Source organism: Mastigoproctus giganteus, chromosome 13, assembly GCF_048544385.1.
Source record: "Mastigoproctus giganteus isolate SK-2022 chromosome 13, ASM4854438v1, whole genome shotgun sequence".
Taxonomy (NCBI): domain Eukaryota; kingdom Metazoa; phylum Arthropoda; class Arachnida; order Uropygi; family Thelyphonidae; genus Mastigoproctus; species Mastigoproctus giganteus.
Genome location: NC_143587.1, coordinates 43,105,428 through 43,122,468, shown reverse-complemented (window position 1 = coordinate 43,122,468; position 17,041 = coordinate 43,105,428). Strand labels below are relative to the sequence as shown.

At 38.2% G+C, this 17,041-nt stretch overlaps 1 protein-coding gene across 3 annotated transcripts in view; it reads left to right on the top strand.

The window, feature by feature from the left end:
- Positions 1 to 17,041, top strand: part of LOC150075991 (P2R1A-PPP2R2A-interacting phosphatase regulator 1) — a 155,149-nt gene that overhangs the window by 130,519 nt on the left and 7,589 nt on the right. For all 3 annotated transcript variants that reach the window (XM_090387132.1, XM_090387131.1, XM_090387130.1), the window contains one exon: positions 16,091 to 16,202. In XM_090387132.1, coding sequence (XP_090243258.1) covers positions 16,091 to 16,202 — 112 coding nt within the window. The remainder of the gene's footprint in view (positions 1 to 16,090; positions 16,203 to 17,041) is intronic.

Sequence of the window (17,041 nt, the reverse complement as noted above, 5' to 3'; positions counted from 1 at the left end):
GCTACACTATTCTCCTTGTGGGGGAAACAAAACGACGGCTTAGGGATCGCCTGGGGGAACATTTTAAATGCCATAAGACTGCTGACTACAGTAAGTCTGCCGTGGCCGAACATTTTTGGGAGAAGCAGCATCAAATCTCCCCGGAGGACGCTATTATTTTGGATCATGCACACGGATACTGGGAGCGTAAATGGCTCGAGGATTTACAGATTGGTTCATCCAGTAAGAATACCATGAATAGAGATAGAGGCATGCGTGTTCATCCTATTTTTGAAACAATTGTATTAAATTCGGATGAACGATTTTCTTTGCCGCGTACCTGAGACATTTCCGCTTCCGGTTCTGACCATGTGCCGATTGAACCACGTAGAGAAATACCACATGTGGAAGTACCCTGAACCTATTTAAGGAGATGTTGCAGAAAGTTATATTACTGTTGAAGAAGAGAGCTGATGCTCTCGAAAGCTCCAGGTTTTTAGCGCTTTTAATTTTATATTTTACCTTATTTTATTGTAAATGATCTTTTATTACAGTTTTTAGTATTCCGTAATGTACAGTCATTAGTTTATTGTAAATAATTTGTTTTATATTTTTATACAATTTTTAAAAATTTTAGTTACAGTAAATTTTGTTCAATGGTCGGTGTATGAGTTAATTTCCTAGATATGAGTTTTCCCAACCTCAGAGGCCTCTTTCAGGATATAATGAAATACAAGTTTGTTCACTTGCAAAGACAATTTATTGGTAGATTCCTCTGGTTATCTGTGTACAGTATCATGAATGTATATAATTTAAGGTAATAAAGAACCTTATTATTATTAAATAAGATGAAAACAGTAATTGGAGAACTGCTGAAGAATATTCACTGCAACAGTACAACTAATGTCGTCGTTAACAAAAAAGAATCACATGCAGTCTGTCTTCTTCCAAAATGAATTTTGAACCTTTCATTTCAAACATAACTTTCAGTATAGTGTTTTTCTTTTTTGAAAAGTATTGTGAAAGCAATGAAAGCAGGCAGTAAGCTGCAAAGTACAGAGTGGTTACCAGCATGATACAGGGGGGAAAAAATGAACACAACTGTTTCTTGGCATAAAAAACATGACCGAAAGATTTGTAACAGATTGTTTTTGAAAAACAAAAAGATCATACTTCCTTTCTTCAATGTGTATTGCATCTACTAACACAAATTGAGAAAATTCTATCAGAAGCCACACTGGAGATGGGAAAAACTGGTGTAAAACTGATAACTCTGCAATGCACATTTAATAAAAAAAAGTTTGCTTTATTGTAAATGTTTTTAGGGAACAATATCGGTACAGCACCCTTTCTGGATGTATATTTGACCTTCTAATGAAATTTAAAGATAATATTTCTATTTTTAGCTGTGTTACAAACTTCGAAAACAAACTCTGCACGGACATTCGTAAAATCAAACAATGCTAATCCTTTATTGCATGGAAAGTAATCCGTTACAATGTGGGTAGTGGAGCATGTTTTCTGCTTCAAAGGGACGGAAAGTACTTGTCAATATTCCATCTGGAAATAATGCCTCGTTACTTAGGAAGACAGTAACAAGAGGTGTTTTATTCTGAGAAGTCCCATGTGGTAAAATAAAACAGGAAGTTGCCCTTTATGTTACTGAAAGTAATCCTGTCAAACACCAAGTCTTACAAATACCTTAATCTCTGAATAAGAATAGTGGGTAGAAATAAACAAAGAAAACAGTGGGTAAAAAAAAACAAAGAAAACATTTCAGAAATATTTCAATTAGGGAGAGTTGGCCTGTCGGTACAGCACATAAAGCATAGATGTAAACATTGGTAGTGATTTCCACAGTATCACATTTTGTGGGTTTTTTTCCACTAATTAACAGTTCATCAAAACTGTATCGACATTCAGAAAAATAAAAAATAAAAAACTTCTCGGGAGACTTCCTGTGTGTTTCAAACATAATATAAAACTGTCCTGTTTTTAACCTATTTGAATTTTTTGCATGAAGCTACCATCATTTTATTTTTCTGCTTGCAATCAACACTATCCATAAGTGCGCAGTACATCCATCTTGAACAACATCCGTCTTGAAACTGGGAATAGAAAAAGTGCCACTGGTGATATCCAGTGAAACATTAGAGGTGCTCCATCTAGTTTGAAACGATTTGACATTAGGAACACTGTGTGTGTAGTTTGCTGTTTTGGGGTGTTTATGATGCCAACTGACACTCGTGCTTCATGTGTTCGTCTAGTATAGCCCTGAGTCTTCTGTTGAAAGCAATATAGTATTGCTTTCAAATTTAGATTCTGTTATGTTTCAAAGAATGTAGAAAAGAAGGATTATAGAATAAAAAATAAATTATTACAAACTTAGCATCGACAGTGGTTGTGCAAATATACTGATACATGCACTTTGGGTAGATTTACAACAATAAAAGACAATTATTCTCTGCATTTGGAAAATGTTATTATTGTAAAGGTACACAAATCTGCATACATTTATGTATGTTTGAAGGCATGCAGATGGTGAAAAGGATTAATACTTGACATCAAAGGCTCTTTAGGAAGATTCAGTCAAATTTGAGGATTTGGATAGCCTAAGTATTAGAAGCAGATGTGGGTGAAAGCACTTTGCTCCTGTTGGTATTGAGGAGATATCCACCACACCAAATGAAATGACTTACTCTCACAGATTATTAACATGGCCTCCATTTCCTTTGTCAGTTATATAGTGAATGCTTTATTATGTGAATTGCTATTTCACATAATCCAGCATTTATTAATTGCAGTGAAATTGGAATTTACATAGTAAATGGTGGAATATATAAATAGCTGATGATGGAATTACATCCTTAAATGCCTTGAAAAGGGTGATCGTGTGATTTATATTTCCAATTCAGTAGGGTTGACTGAATTCATTGAAGCACTGCAGTTTTCACTTCTAAATTAATACATTTTCTCTTACCAGCACAAGTTAAAGAAGATCGTATTTTTTAAGACATAAGGGATAATTTCCTTTAAAATATGAATTGAAAATAATTTTCAAATTATTTGCGATTTTCAAAAAAATTCACCCTGGTGTTGTCCTGCAGTGAAAAAGAAATTTCACTTCTTTCTTCTGCAGTGCATCCCACAGTGAAAAAGAAATTTTCACTGTGGGATGCACTGCAGAAGACTGACACAGATATAAAATAACAAGTGATGACAATTTTGATTGTCAATAATTTTTTTCTACATTTTAATGCATTCAGCTGCTTGTAGCAGGATCACAGACCATAAGGAGTGCACAATGCTACCAACTCAAAAATACACAACAAAACACCATATATATTCCATTTTTCTCCCCCCCCATATTGAATGAGTATATAAATGGTGGCAAATTGCAATCCAGAACTTAATTTTGCAAATTAACTATTTACATCCTTTAATGTAATGTGATGCGTATGAAGAAAGATGGGGTTTTTCTCAATTTTCCTTCATATGTATAAAACACTAAGATTTGAATAATAAGTTCTTTGGCAGGAAAACCATGAAAAATGAAAATGAGGAAAAACGACGGAAAACAAAAATGTTCCTCTGTTTGAAAACCACGCTAAACCACTCAACAAGGGATATACTTGTGGATACAGTTCTTACATGTGGTACAGTTAATTTATGGAAGATGGAAATTTTTTTAAAGGTCACAGCATTGTATTATTTTACTGTATAAAATAATCCTCAGGGGGTCTCACATCTGGTGAGTATGGGCTTGGCATACCTAGGGTCCTGAGCTGAATATCATCATTCTTCATTCTTCTCTTTCTTGGTTATTCCCTTCTACCTTTGACATTCTCTCTCTCTCTCTCTCTCTCTCTCTCTCTCTCTCTCTCTCTCTCTCTCTCTCTCTCTCTCTCTCTCTCTCTCTCTCTCTCTCGGGGTAACTCAGGGATTTTTTTTTTTTTTTTTTGGCTGGTGCAGCATAAGCCTCAGGCTTCCTTGCACCATGTAACTAATAATAATACATGCTAAAATATAAAATAGACAACATATAGCAATCAGAAATTTTGGAATACTTCTGAAGACTTCAAAAATAGTTTGATACATGTCCATCCACAATAGCTGATATTTCAGTACTATCACAATCTTATAGAGAGATTACAGCAGTGCTGGAGGTTCTGCCAAGTACAGGCTTCTGCTTAGCTTTGTGTACTCTTCTCTTTTTTTTTTTTGAAAACTGCCAAACTGCAAGCATGAGAGAGAATAATGGAACCTGTAATACTTAGTATTTCACATAGGTTGAAGATTGAGAAGACGAAAGGACACTTATTAGACTTGAATTTCTGTAGATTGTAATTTTCAGAAAATAAGGAAGAGGAAAAGTTGGACAGTAAAAGAATGCTGACTGTTTGTAGCACTTGTTCAGACTGGTTTGGAAGAGAGAGAGAGAGAGAAGGGGGGGGGGGGAATTACAGAAGTCAACTCAGAAGAACAGCACCCATTGAAATATCTATAGAAAAGGCACTCAGCAGAAATATCTATGAGACAGAGTGGAGAGACTTTGTTAGAGATGGGTCATTAATTAACCTAACTGCCCTCTTTTGAATGGAATCTAGAAGCCTGAGGGAGGTTTTGGGGGCACCATTCCAGAAATGAGAAAAATATTTAATGGTAGGGCAGATTTCAGATTTTTACAGAGTGAGCAGCTGTTTGGAAGAAAAGTAACAGTGGAAATGAAAGCGAAAACCCAGATTTTTAGTGCAGAGGAAGCAATATTTGTTATGTACTTGTGCCAAGAGAAATTAAAGTGAAGGTTATATAATCCCTAATAGAGATATTGTGATCTTGTCTAGAGAAGATCAAACAAACTAGAAGCAGCACAAATGAGATTTTTAAGACCATTATTAGGTTTTACAAGACTAGACCACCAAAGAAATTTGGATATCCTCAAGAAATTAAAAGTAGATAGCATAGTAAATGACATAAAACGGTATCAGAAAAAAATGGATCAGCCACCTAGAAAGAATGAACCCAGAACGGATCCCAAAATTAGCTTTAACTACAAACCTACAGGCAAGAGAGAGAGAGAGAGAGAGAGAGAGAGATGTGGGTCGATCAAGACCACGTCCAAGAGCTACAACGGACAGGTCTTAAAAGACCTAAACTGGACTAAGTTCATGATGAATGATCTTGTCTAGAAATCTGTGTGTCATTGAAGAATTCTTTTTGTTAGATATAAGACAGAAGTGAGTCTTAGAAGGATTGATATCAATTTTATCTTTGCCCCACTAGAGAATTACCTAATTATCAGCAAAACTATGCATAGGATTTCCAGTCAGTGGAACAAGGTCATTAATATAAAGAGGAAAATAGTAGGAGAATAAACTGAACTTTGGGATACACAAAACTGGACACGCAATTACAAAAAACAGTTGGCAAACCATAAGACGAAAGCTTATTTAGGAGACCTTTATGCCAAACATGATCAAAAAAACTTTTGAAATGTCAAGAGCAACCGCTTGAGTTTCGCCACACTTTTCCATTAAATTAGTCCATAGGTGGGTAACATAAGCCACTATATCACCAGTAGATCGACACTGAATCCATACTGTCAATCGTTGATCAGATGGAAGGTTTCTAGATAGATTAGGAGTTGGTGGTTGATGGATTTCTTCATTACTTTAGAAAGAGTAAATGTAAGTGCAATGGGACAATAATTAGATGGGAGGGATTTGGCACCCTTTTCAGGAATTGGCCAAATATGAGCAAATTTCAGCTAATAGTTTTGCCAAGAGGCCAGAATGCTAAACTGTCATTTGGACAAAAAAGTTTTCTACTCTTAGCCTGTTCAATATCTGGTTTGGACTGATTAATAACTGCTTTACAATTGTTGTGAGTTGTGAGGCGCCTCCGTAGCCAGGTGGGAAGGAGCAGCAGTGCGTAGCACACGCTTCTTGATTAGACCGGGGGTTTGAGCCCGTCACCACCAAATACGGAGCATGCGGAAAGGTCAGGGAATGACCACCGCACTGGAGCAATATGGCCTTAGTTGCTAATGCTCCTAAAAACCAAATAACAACAACAATTGTTGTGAGCTATGGTGGAGGCAGAAAATAAACCTGGAGATTTGGATGCAAGATTCATCTCTACAAGAATAATTACACTGACACAATCTGAGCAAATATTGACATCATAATAGAAATTGCACAAAACGGACAAAAATGAACAATCTATGTGAAGTCATTAGTAATTGCAAAAGCCTCACCATCTCAACCAGCTGAGTCCATGTGACTAGAAAATAGAAGCCAGCTGGAGTTGCAAACATTAAAATAACCAAGGAAAATTACCTCACTGTTAGGAAAGTTGGATTGGAGAAAGTCAAATTTCAAAGAGAGAAAGGTAAAGAGTTACAAGTGATTAGTGGAGGCAGGAAAACATTAGAGGGAACAGGTTAATTTGACAGAATGTGGTGGCCCTGGGTGCCAAGTGTTTTTCTAGGCCCAGCGACATTACTGCGACTTAGAGTGCTTTTGATAAGTGAATAACGTTATTTTTCAGCTCCCATTTTTCTTTCAACAGTTTAATTTAAAAATAGTTCCATACTTGAAAACTACAACTCAGAATGCAGATAGGAAATTCACATTTCTTTTCCTTTTCCATATATTTTTTGTAGCACTAACCAACTAACACTTTAACTGCTTGGCCTCCTAGCGACACTGCTCCTGCCTCCCCGTGGCGGGGCTGGAAAAGTCCTCCAGCCAAGGGCCAAAAGGAGCAAACATGGCAAGCACAGACCATGTTTCTGCTACTCAAACTAGCAGAAAATTAGACGAAATAGATTCAGGTACAGCTAAGCGACAAAAGACAGAGACTCTCCCTCTAGTTGCACCGCTGTTCTTAATTATTCATTCCAAGAATGAACAATCAATAGGAAGTTTGTCACCATTTCGAATCCAAAAAACTCTCGAAAGCATAACTAGTTCCCCTAAAACAGTCAGAAGACTAAAGTCAGGAGATCTGCTTGTAGAGGTGACAAACCAAAAACAAGCTGAACATCTAATGAAAGCAAAAACTTTTGGAGATATTCCAATAACAGTTACTCCCCATTCCACTCTGAATACCTTGAGAGGAGTAATTACTGAATGGGATCTCCTCAACGTTCCCGAAGATGAAATCAAAGAAGAGCTGAAAGATCAAGGGGTTATACAAGTCAAAAGAATAACAATTAAAAGAGACAGAGAAATTATCCCAATGAGGAATATAATTCTGACCTTCAACACTCCAAAACCACCAAAAATGTAAAAGCTGGATATCTAAACTGCCCACTGAGACCATACATACCAAATCCTGTCCGATGTTTTAAGTGTCAGAAGTACGGACACTCTCAAGCAGTATGCAGAAGTTTCGCTATCTGTACAAAATGCGGGTCACGAGAACATACCCAACAAGACTGTACAGCACAAAATTCAAGATGTCCCAACTGCAGAGGAGAACATAATGCTTACTCGAAAGAATGTGAAGAGTGGTAGAGAGAAAAGAGAATACAGAAATATAAAGTGGAAAACAATGTAACATATTAAGAATCTAAAAGAACAACACAACCACAAAGAACAAATAGACCAATTTATGCACAAGTAACACAGAGTTATAAAACAATAGAAACACAAACAGAAGTAACGATCCCACCAAAAAAAGTCCATGTCAGATTGGGCACGCTCACTGCTTATTGACCCAAAACCAAATCAAAAAGCAGAACAGGCAATAAACATGCCCATTACTATACCACCAACCAGAGAAACCAGCAAATCCACAAAACAAGATAGAACCACTGAAGTAAATGGGAACAAAATGGACAACATGGAAGTAGAAGAAAAGAATCAGACAGAAGAAACAATACTAGAAATTTTTGCAGAGGAAGAAGAGATGGATACTGGAAAGCCATACTTCCCTAAAAAAGAAGGCAAAAATCAGAGAACCCTAAGCCAACAACCTCAAGAAAACAAGCTGAAAATACTAACAAAACCAAATAATGAATACTTTTTTACATTGGAACTGTAGAGGATTCCGCAGCAATTTTGAAGATATTCATGATCTCCTATCGCAGTACAATCCGATTAGTCTGTTTGCAAGAAACATATCTTAAACCTCAGAATAATATTGGAGGTGGTAGATGACTTTCATCAACCGGTGAAATACCACCACTTTGCTTATTGGAGGCTTGAAGTGGTGAAACCCATGTTTAGTCTCTAGAGCAAAGTTTCCGGCATCCCCCCCCCTCCCCCCATACTTCTCCTTCAACCCATGCACGGTACTAAGTACTATAGGTTTTGATACCTTTCGTGTTTGGGGTTTTCATAAAAAAAACAAAAAAAAACACTAAAACATTATAATATACAGAAAGGACAAGATTACCAACAGTGCAGTACATGGTGGAGTAGCAACCTTAGTAAATTCCAGTATACCTACCCAATAGGTTCCCTTGCAGACCTATTTAGAGGTCATAGCAGTACGCATTGCAGTAAACTTTCATGTAACAGTCGCCTCCATGTACCTGCCACCAAACCAAGATATAAGTTATACAGAACTTGAAGACCTGATAGTCCAACTACTACCTCCTTTAGTTATCATGGGAGATATGAATGGCCATCATCCTCTATGGGGAAATGTAAACATAGAAGAGGTCAAATTCTAGAAAAACTACTAGATAAGCTCAACCTAACACTCTTAAATGACAGAACACGCACATATATACATGGGCGCCTCCGTAGCCAGGTGGGAAGGAGCATCAGTGCGTAGCACATGCTTCTTGATTAGACCAGGGTTCGAGCCCGTCACCACCAAATACGCAGGATGCGGAAAGGTTAGGGAATGACCACTGCATATTCCCGAAGCAATATGGCCTTAGTTGCTAATGCTCCTAAAATCCAAATAACCAACTAACATATATACTAACAATACTATATATATATATATACTAACATTATATACTTATACATATATACTAACAATACTATATACAACTAATATATATACATATATCTATTGCTGTGCTAGTTCCCCTGGAACTAGCACAGCAATAGACCTTTCTATATGCACTCCATCACTATACCCTCTACTGGAGTGGGCAGCTCACAGTAATCCACTAGGTAGTGATCATTTTCCAGTAAAGATTACTTTAAACGAACTGACCCCTTGTCAACCGGAAAGAACTCCAAAGTGGAGATTAGATAAGGCAAACTGGGCAAGATATAAGCAGCTGGCCATATTAGAAGAACAGCAAATCCATCAGGTGTCAATTGACATTGCGGTGAAATATGTGACTGATAAACTCCTCCAGGTTGCAAAACTAACACTACCAAAACCTCTTCAAAGTTTCCCATACATCCAAAGCCATGGTGGAACGATGAATGTGCTCTAGCGAAACAAGAGAAAATCAAAGCATATAATACCAAGATACCCTACCACAACTAACCTGATTCAATTTAAAAAAAGCAAGAGCAAATTTCAAACGCATTACTAAGATCAGTAAAAAGAATCTTGGACTCATTTTGCATCTACAATTACTAGAAAAACAGACAGCAGGAAGGTTTGGGACAAAATAAATAAAATAAACAATAAATACCAAAGAATTTCTCCTCCTTTTATAAAATGGAATGGAAAAGATATATTAAAACCTGAAGTCATAGCCAATGCTCTTGGTAGGACATATGAAATGTCCTTGGTAGGACATTTCAAGCAGTAGCTCCTATGAACCAGCTTCCCAAAAACATAAGGCAAATACAGAAACATATAAATTAAATTTCTCCAGTAAAAGTAAAGAATCCTATAACAAACCTTTCACTCTCAGAGAACTTAATAAAGCTATTTCAGAGATGAGGCAAAGTGCAGCGGGTCCAGATGAAATAGTATACATGATGGTACAACAATTAGATGAGAAATCATTGATATCGTTACTCTTGTTGTATAACAGGATATACCTAGAAAATTCCTTTCTGAAGCAGTGGCATCATGCGATAGTCTTAGCCTTTCCAAAACCAAATAAAGATCCCACAAATCCAAACCACTATCACCCAATAGCCTTAACTAGCTGCCTTGGAAAAATACTGGAAAAAATGGTCAATGCCTGACTAATGTGGTTTTTAGAAACCCATAGCTTATTAAATACAGCCAAATGTGGTTTCAGAAAGAACAGGTCCACTTTAGACTTAATGATTAAAGCAGAAAACAACATAATAAATGCTTTCATAAGAAAACAACATCTAGCAATGATATGTTTTGATCTAGAAAAGACGTATGACACTGCATGGAGATATGGAATACTCAAAAGACATTTATGATTTTGGAATGAGAGGATGCCTTCCAATGACTTTCATCAACTGGTGAAATACCACCACTTTGCTTATTGAAGGCCTGAAGTGATGAAACCCATGTTTAGTCTCTAGAGAAAAGTTTCCGGCATCCCCCTCTCCCCATACTTCTCCTTCAACCCATGCACGGTACTAAGTATTATAGGTTTTGATACCTTTCGTGTTTGGGGTTTTCATAAAAAAAAAAATATATATATATATATATATATATCCGAAATTTTTTGCAACAACGAACCTTCCAAGTTAGGATATTAACCACACTATTGCAGGTCTTTATACAAGGAGTGCCACAGGGATCAGTACTCTGTGCTACCCTGTTTGCCATAAAAATCATCCTATTAAGTCTTTTGCTTTGCAATTTATAAAAGTTGATGGGTATATGTCTTGTATGCTTATTTTGTAGGTGAAAACAAGATATCTCGTACAAGTACGAGATCAGTAATAATAATAATAATAATATCAAAAGCCTGAGAATCCCTGCCAATTCGGTTAGACTAAGTACTTCAAATATTGTTAATAGAAGGATTAATGAGAAACAGTTTGTGATGTAACAATTATACAAATTGAGTTTGGATTTCTTCCAGAAATTCTGTATCTGTATGTCCCAGTGAAAACTAAACAGGTGAAACAAAATTATATCTGTATTATTTTATGAGCTTATGGCTTGTGGTAAATTGTACAGAACATTATATGCATATTTTCATATAAACATGATTCACTGATGACAGACATATTGGACTGGATTGAATGTTAAAAAAGTTAGCTGGAGCTTATGTGAAGTGATCTGATTGAGGTACTTAAGTCTTTGATTGGATTGAGCAAGCTAGATGATGGCACACACACACACACACACTCTCTCTCTCTCTCTCTCTCTCTCTCTCTCTCTCTCTCTCTCTCTCTCTCACACACACACACACACACACAAGAGTGCATAAATTCAAATTGAAGGATGGTTTCAGAATATGTGCTGAAGTTTGCCTTTAGCCAGGAGGTGGTTGATTGCTGGAACAAACTTTTGTCCGTTGTTGTTGAAGTGGGTAGCTTAAATAAATTCAAGGAAGAACTAGAGATACTATTGGAGGGAATGGATAGGTGAAATGGGATTTTTTTTTTTTTTTTTTTTTAACAGATGCTGTGTAAGCTTTATTTCTTTTATCATTTGCCACTACTAATAATAAAATACAATTAAAATAATTTGTCCACAGACTAATTATAAGACTAGCATTTTTCACTATTAAAAGTAATTAAAGCAATAAATTCCAATAGTATTATATCACAAAGTTTTCATTTCATGTGAAAACTCATGCTTAAGCAGTTTGTGGAAATTTTATTTCCATATACTGCTTGGTTGTTCACTTAGATAAAATGTTATTCTCATTTTGGCATATGCTTGCTAATAGAAGCACCCACTGACTGTTAAGCTTCAAAACAACTGTCCCAGTAGTCTCTCAGATTTTAAATGTATAGCGATTTTCACATTCTGTTCAGTGATATACAGTTTAAAAAGATTAATATTATTGCTGCTCTTCTATTATTTCTCCCTGATTGGGGGTTCCACCTCGTGACGGGTATTGCTACCAAGTGTTTGTTGTTGTTGTTGGTGGTTGTTGTTTTGTCTGATGTTACTGTTAGTCGAGGAACTCTCTGACAATCCTACAGGTGTTCAGGATTGCAACTTTCTGGAGTTCCTTGTAGGTGTTCACTGGGAGATCTGTTGCTGCTAGGCTGTTATGTAGGTCTTTGGCACCATACCTGTGGTTGACACGGTGATCGAGATGGTCGCTGCTTGTTGCATATGCCACATCTCTTTGATCTCCTGTCTTAGGTTTGTGTACTTCCTGATTTTTTTCCCCATGGGTTTCTGCAGGTTGCCAGTGTTGGGTACCGCTATGTCAATCAGATAGGTAGCCTTTTCCTTCTTGTCCACAAGGGTTATGTCCAGTCTGTTGTGCGGGATTGTCCTATCTGTTATTATGGTGCGGTCCCAGTACAGCTTGTGGGTTGGGGTCTCTAATACTGCCTGGGGTTCGTACTTGTAGTACAGTACACTTTCTTTGATCAACTGGTATTTCCTTGCTAGCTTCTGATGTTATTATCCTGGCTACCTGGTCGTGTCTATGAGTGTTCTCAGTCTAGGTGATCACCTTGCATCCCGCAGTGATGTGTTGGATCGTTTCTGAGGCCAGGTGGCATCATCGACATGTGTCATCTGCCACACTGGGCTCTTTGGCGTTCTATTTTCTATAGTTTCTGAGGTTGATTACGTGGTCTTGGATGGCGAGCACGAATCCTTCAGTCTCGGGGAAGAGCTTCCTGCTCGTGAGCCATGCATTGGAAGCAATTTTATCTATGTGATCTTGATGGAGATCATTGAGTGTCTGCCATGGAGTGTCTTCTCTGCCCATTTTTCCTAGCTTCGTTTGTACCTCATGGTTGGGGGGGGGGGAACTCCTCGCTTAGTTTGAGTGGGGTATACCGCTTGTCTATCTTCCTTATGGCCTGGTGGAGTGCTCCTGTGTGTTTCTGGAAGTAATCCTTCAGGTTAACTATTGCTGTCTTATGTTGCTCAGTGAGGTCTATCAGGCCCCTTCCTCCTTCTTCCCAGGTAATTGTCAGTCTCTCCACGGGTGGTGTTGGTGGTTCTTGGTCATCATTGTCTTTGTATCCTCCAGCTTGGTGTTAGTCCAATCTACGACCCCGAAGGAGTATGTTAGCACTGGGACTGCATAGGTGTTTATGGCTTTAGCTGTCTTCCCTCCGTTCAGCTTTGCTTTCAGCAGGCTTCTGAGTCTCTGATGGTGTTTTTTGGTCAGGCAGGCCTTAATTTCCTTGTGCTGTAACTGCTGAGCCTGCATCATCCCTAAGTATTTGTGGGCCTCTCCCTCTGCCATGGCTTTGATCTCTTTACCACTCTGCAGTGGTAGTTTTGGTTGACTAATCTTCCCTGACGCAATCCGTGGGTCTTGCATTTGTCTAGACCAAATTCCATCCTAATATCCTTGCTGAATTCTTCGGTGATCTGGAGTAGTTGCTGAAGGTACTTCTCGGTTCCCGCGTAGAGCTTGATGTCATCCATATACATCAGGTGACATCACCTTGATGTCATCCATATACATCTTTGAGGTTATATCCGTACTTGCTACTGTTGAGCATAGTAGATAGCAGGTTAAGTGCTAGACAGAACCACAATGGGTTCAGGGCATCTCCCTGAAAGATTCCTCTCCTGATGGAGTTTGGCCTGGTTGCGATGTTTTCAACCTTAATGGTGGTATTCCATGTCGCCATCGTTTCTCCTAGGAAGTTTGTCACTATTGGATTGACTTTGTAGATTTTCAGCGCCTCTGTTAGCCAGCTATGAGGCACTGAGTCAAAGGCCTTGCAGTAATCAATGTAGGCTGTGTACATGTTGCAGTGCTTCTTGTATCCTTGCTCCATAACCGCAGCATCTATGGTTAATTGCTCCTTTCATCCTTTGCTCAGCTGCTTGCATCCTTTCTGCTGTTTGGCCATTATGCTCAGGCTCTCCAAGTGTGTTATCTTCCTGGTTATGCAGCTGGTCAGGATCTTGTACATTGTTGGGAGGCAGGTGATTGGACTATATTTTGCCGGGTTTCTTGTATCTTCGTCTTTAGGTTTCAGATATGCGATTCCTTGAGTGAGAAACTTCGGGATTGTCTCTGTGTGCCTTATCATTTGGATGAACTGCTCTGCGAGGTGTGTGTGTGTGTGTGTGTGTGTGTGTGTGTGTGTGTGTGTGTGTGTGTGTGTGTGTGTGTGTGTGTGCGCGCGCGCACGTGTGTGCAAGTGGGCTTCTTGTACTAGTAGTTGTGGATGTTATCTATTCCTGGAGTTCACCAGTTGTGAGAGTTCTTGATTGTCTATTTTACTTCTTCTTCCCGAACCTCTCATTTCTTGTACATCCTTGGTTTTCTTGCGTTCTAGTTCTATCCAGGTGGCTCGGCTGTTATGTTTTATTTCCCTGCTCCATATGTATCCCAAGAAATCCTCAATCTTCTTCATCTCAGGTGGGCCGTTCCCTTGTTTCCTGTCTTCTCCAAGATTTCTGTAGAAACCTCTTTGGTCCTCATTGAAGATTCGGTTGTTTACTTTCCTCTTGGAGCTCTCTTTGTATCGGCATAGTTTCTTGCTGAGTGCAAGGAGGTTCTGCTTCAACGTGTCCAATTACTCTCCTATTCTCTAATTTTTTGTCTCATGTTTGCTGTGGACGCTGTCTCTCTTGAGGATGCTCTTCACTTTTCCAATTTTCTTACTCCTATTGCCCTGTTGGTACTGGGTCAATTGGCCTATCTTGACTCTTAATTCTTCTATCTTCTGCTGAAGTCTTCTTTCCCAAGCTGGTGGTTCCTTCTGTTGCTGGTCTCTCATTTCTCTTCCATTAATCCTCATGGCTGCTACTGCAGCACAATACATAGCTGTGTGGATGGCCTCCACTGTTGCACCGTTGCTATCGAGGTAATGCGGTATTATGTGCCGATTCAGGTGGTCTGTGACGCTCCACAAGGGTCTATTCGGCCTCTGCTTCGGTATCACGTGAGTCTTTGTGGAGTCCATTCCTTCGAATTCTGTTAGGGCCTTCTTCCACTCGTCCTCTATTCTGGATATCACGACCTCGTCTGTTTCCACTTCAGTTGCTGCAAGTTGTATTTCCTCTTCTCTTCTGCCTCTGGTTCGGCGGTGATATGTTCTTCCTCCTCTGGTTCTATATTCTTTATCCTTTGTTATTATTATTTATAATATTTATTATTATTATTATTATTATTAGCCATATGGTGCAAGGAAGCCTGAGGCTTATTCTGCACCAGCCAAAAAAAAAAAAAATTCTGAATAACCCTGAGAGAGATTGTTGTTGTTATTTGGTTTTTAGGAGCATTAGCAACTAAGGCCATATTGCTCCGGGATATGCGGTGGTCATTCCCTGACCTTTCCGCATCCTCCATATTTGGTGGTGACGGGCTCGAACCCCGGTCTAATCAAGAAGCGTGTGCTAACGCACCGCTGCTCCTTCCCACCTGGCTACGGAGGCGCCGTCTGAGAGAGAGAGAGAGAGAGAGAGAGAGAGAGAGAGAGAGAGAGAGAGAGAGAGAGAGAGAGAGAGAGAGAGAGAGAGAGAGAGAGAGAGAAGGAAATCATCAAAAAAGAGAAGAATGATTATATCCAGCTCAAGACCCTGGGTGTGCCAAGCCCATACTCACCAGACTTGAGCCCCTTAGCAATTTCGGTAGAACCATGTATAATGGTATTTAATCTCTAAGTTGATCATAACCCCAAGCTTTAGCACTGGGTACTCAGTCTTCAGTGAGAGCAAAAAGTCTCTCCATGAATTGAAATTGAATGCAGGTAGAGCATATGAATTTTAATTTTATTTTGGCTATTGCTGAAATCCCTCTGCAGTCTTATAGTACAGTTTCATTAGTTTTATTACAAAGGAATATCATAAGTTCTTTCAGAAAACTGTTTCATATAAAGAGTTTTTTATATGAAACAGTTTTATATAAAGAGTTTTTTACCTGAAAGCTTTTCTATAATATCAGGTTGGTTGAAAATCACAAAAGTTTTTCCTGTTTCTACCATTAATGTAAGAATAAATTCCTTGTGCAGAATTATACTGACTTGTTTAATATTGGAAATTTTTGCTTTAATTAGTACTCTAATCTTCTAATTTATTTATGTTTTAATTTGTGTGCACATGCTCAAGTTCATTTGAAATTAAGTGATGGTTCGTTCTCTGCTAGATGATATTGAGATGGAACAACTAGAAAATATCCCTAATTCTGCTAAACGCCTTAATACAGGAATGATGACCCCAGAACATACACCTCCAATTGCTCATCCTGTCATGCACAGGTTAGTATATCAACTTTTGAATTTAAAAAAAAAATAATAAAAGAATAAAAATAAATTATTTGCACGAATTTTCAAGGCAAAAATTAGAAATCAATTTATATACTAGAATAAAAAGTTTGGCGAATGATCTTACAATTATTACATAATTATAATTATTTTTATGATTATAATTCTTGAATGCACAGGGATAGCTAAAAGATCAAGCGTGACTCAGTCTTAGCCATTTAACTTCTATCGTTTGCCTTTTCTGTAACTACTTCCACCGGCACTGTTCTTCTGAACTGGCCTCCATAATTTTCTCACTTTCTACCAAACAAGTTTTAACCTGTGCCGCAACCAGTTAGCTTTAATTAGAACCTATAATACTTGTAATCATGGATGGGATGAAGGCTGAGAAGATAAATGTCGGCATTTGATTTAAATTTCTGTAGATTGTAATTTTCAGGAAACACTCATGGAGATAGGCTGTTCCAGAAAACAGAGGCAGAAGGGATAAACGAGGAAATGAAAAGGTTAGTTCTATTTCTGTGAGTTAGAGTTGGACGTTGAACATCCACTTTGGCTCAGGTGGGAACTGCAGTTCCCACCTGAGCCAAAGCTTTCATGCTGCTTTGAGCCTTTTGCTTAGCTGCTCTAGTCAAGGCACGATTCTAATCAAAATTTAATACTACACAAAATTAAGGGATAAGAGTATAATATAAACTATACTGAGTTGGCTTTGCATTGGCAACACTCCCTTGTGTAGGAATTCTCACTGCTGTCAATAAATAAAAGTATAGTATATACCGATTCACAAAGTGCTATTTTAGCTTTGAAAGGTATTTCCTCACCTACCAATC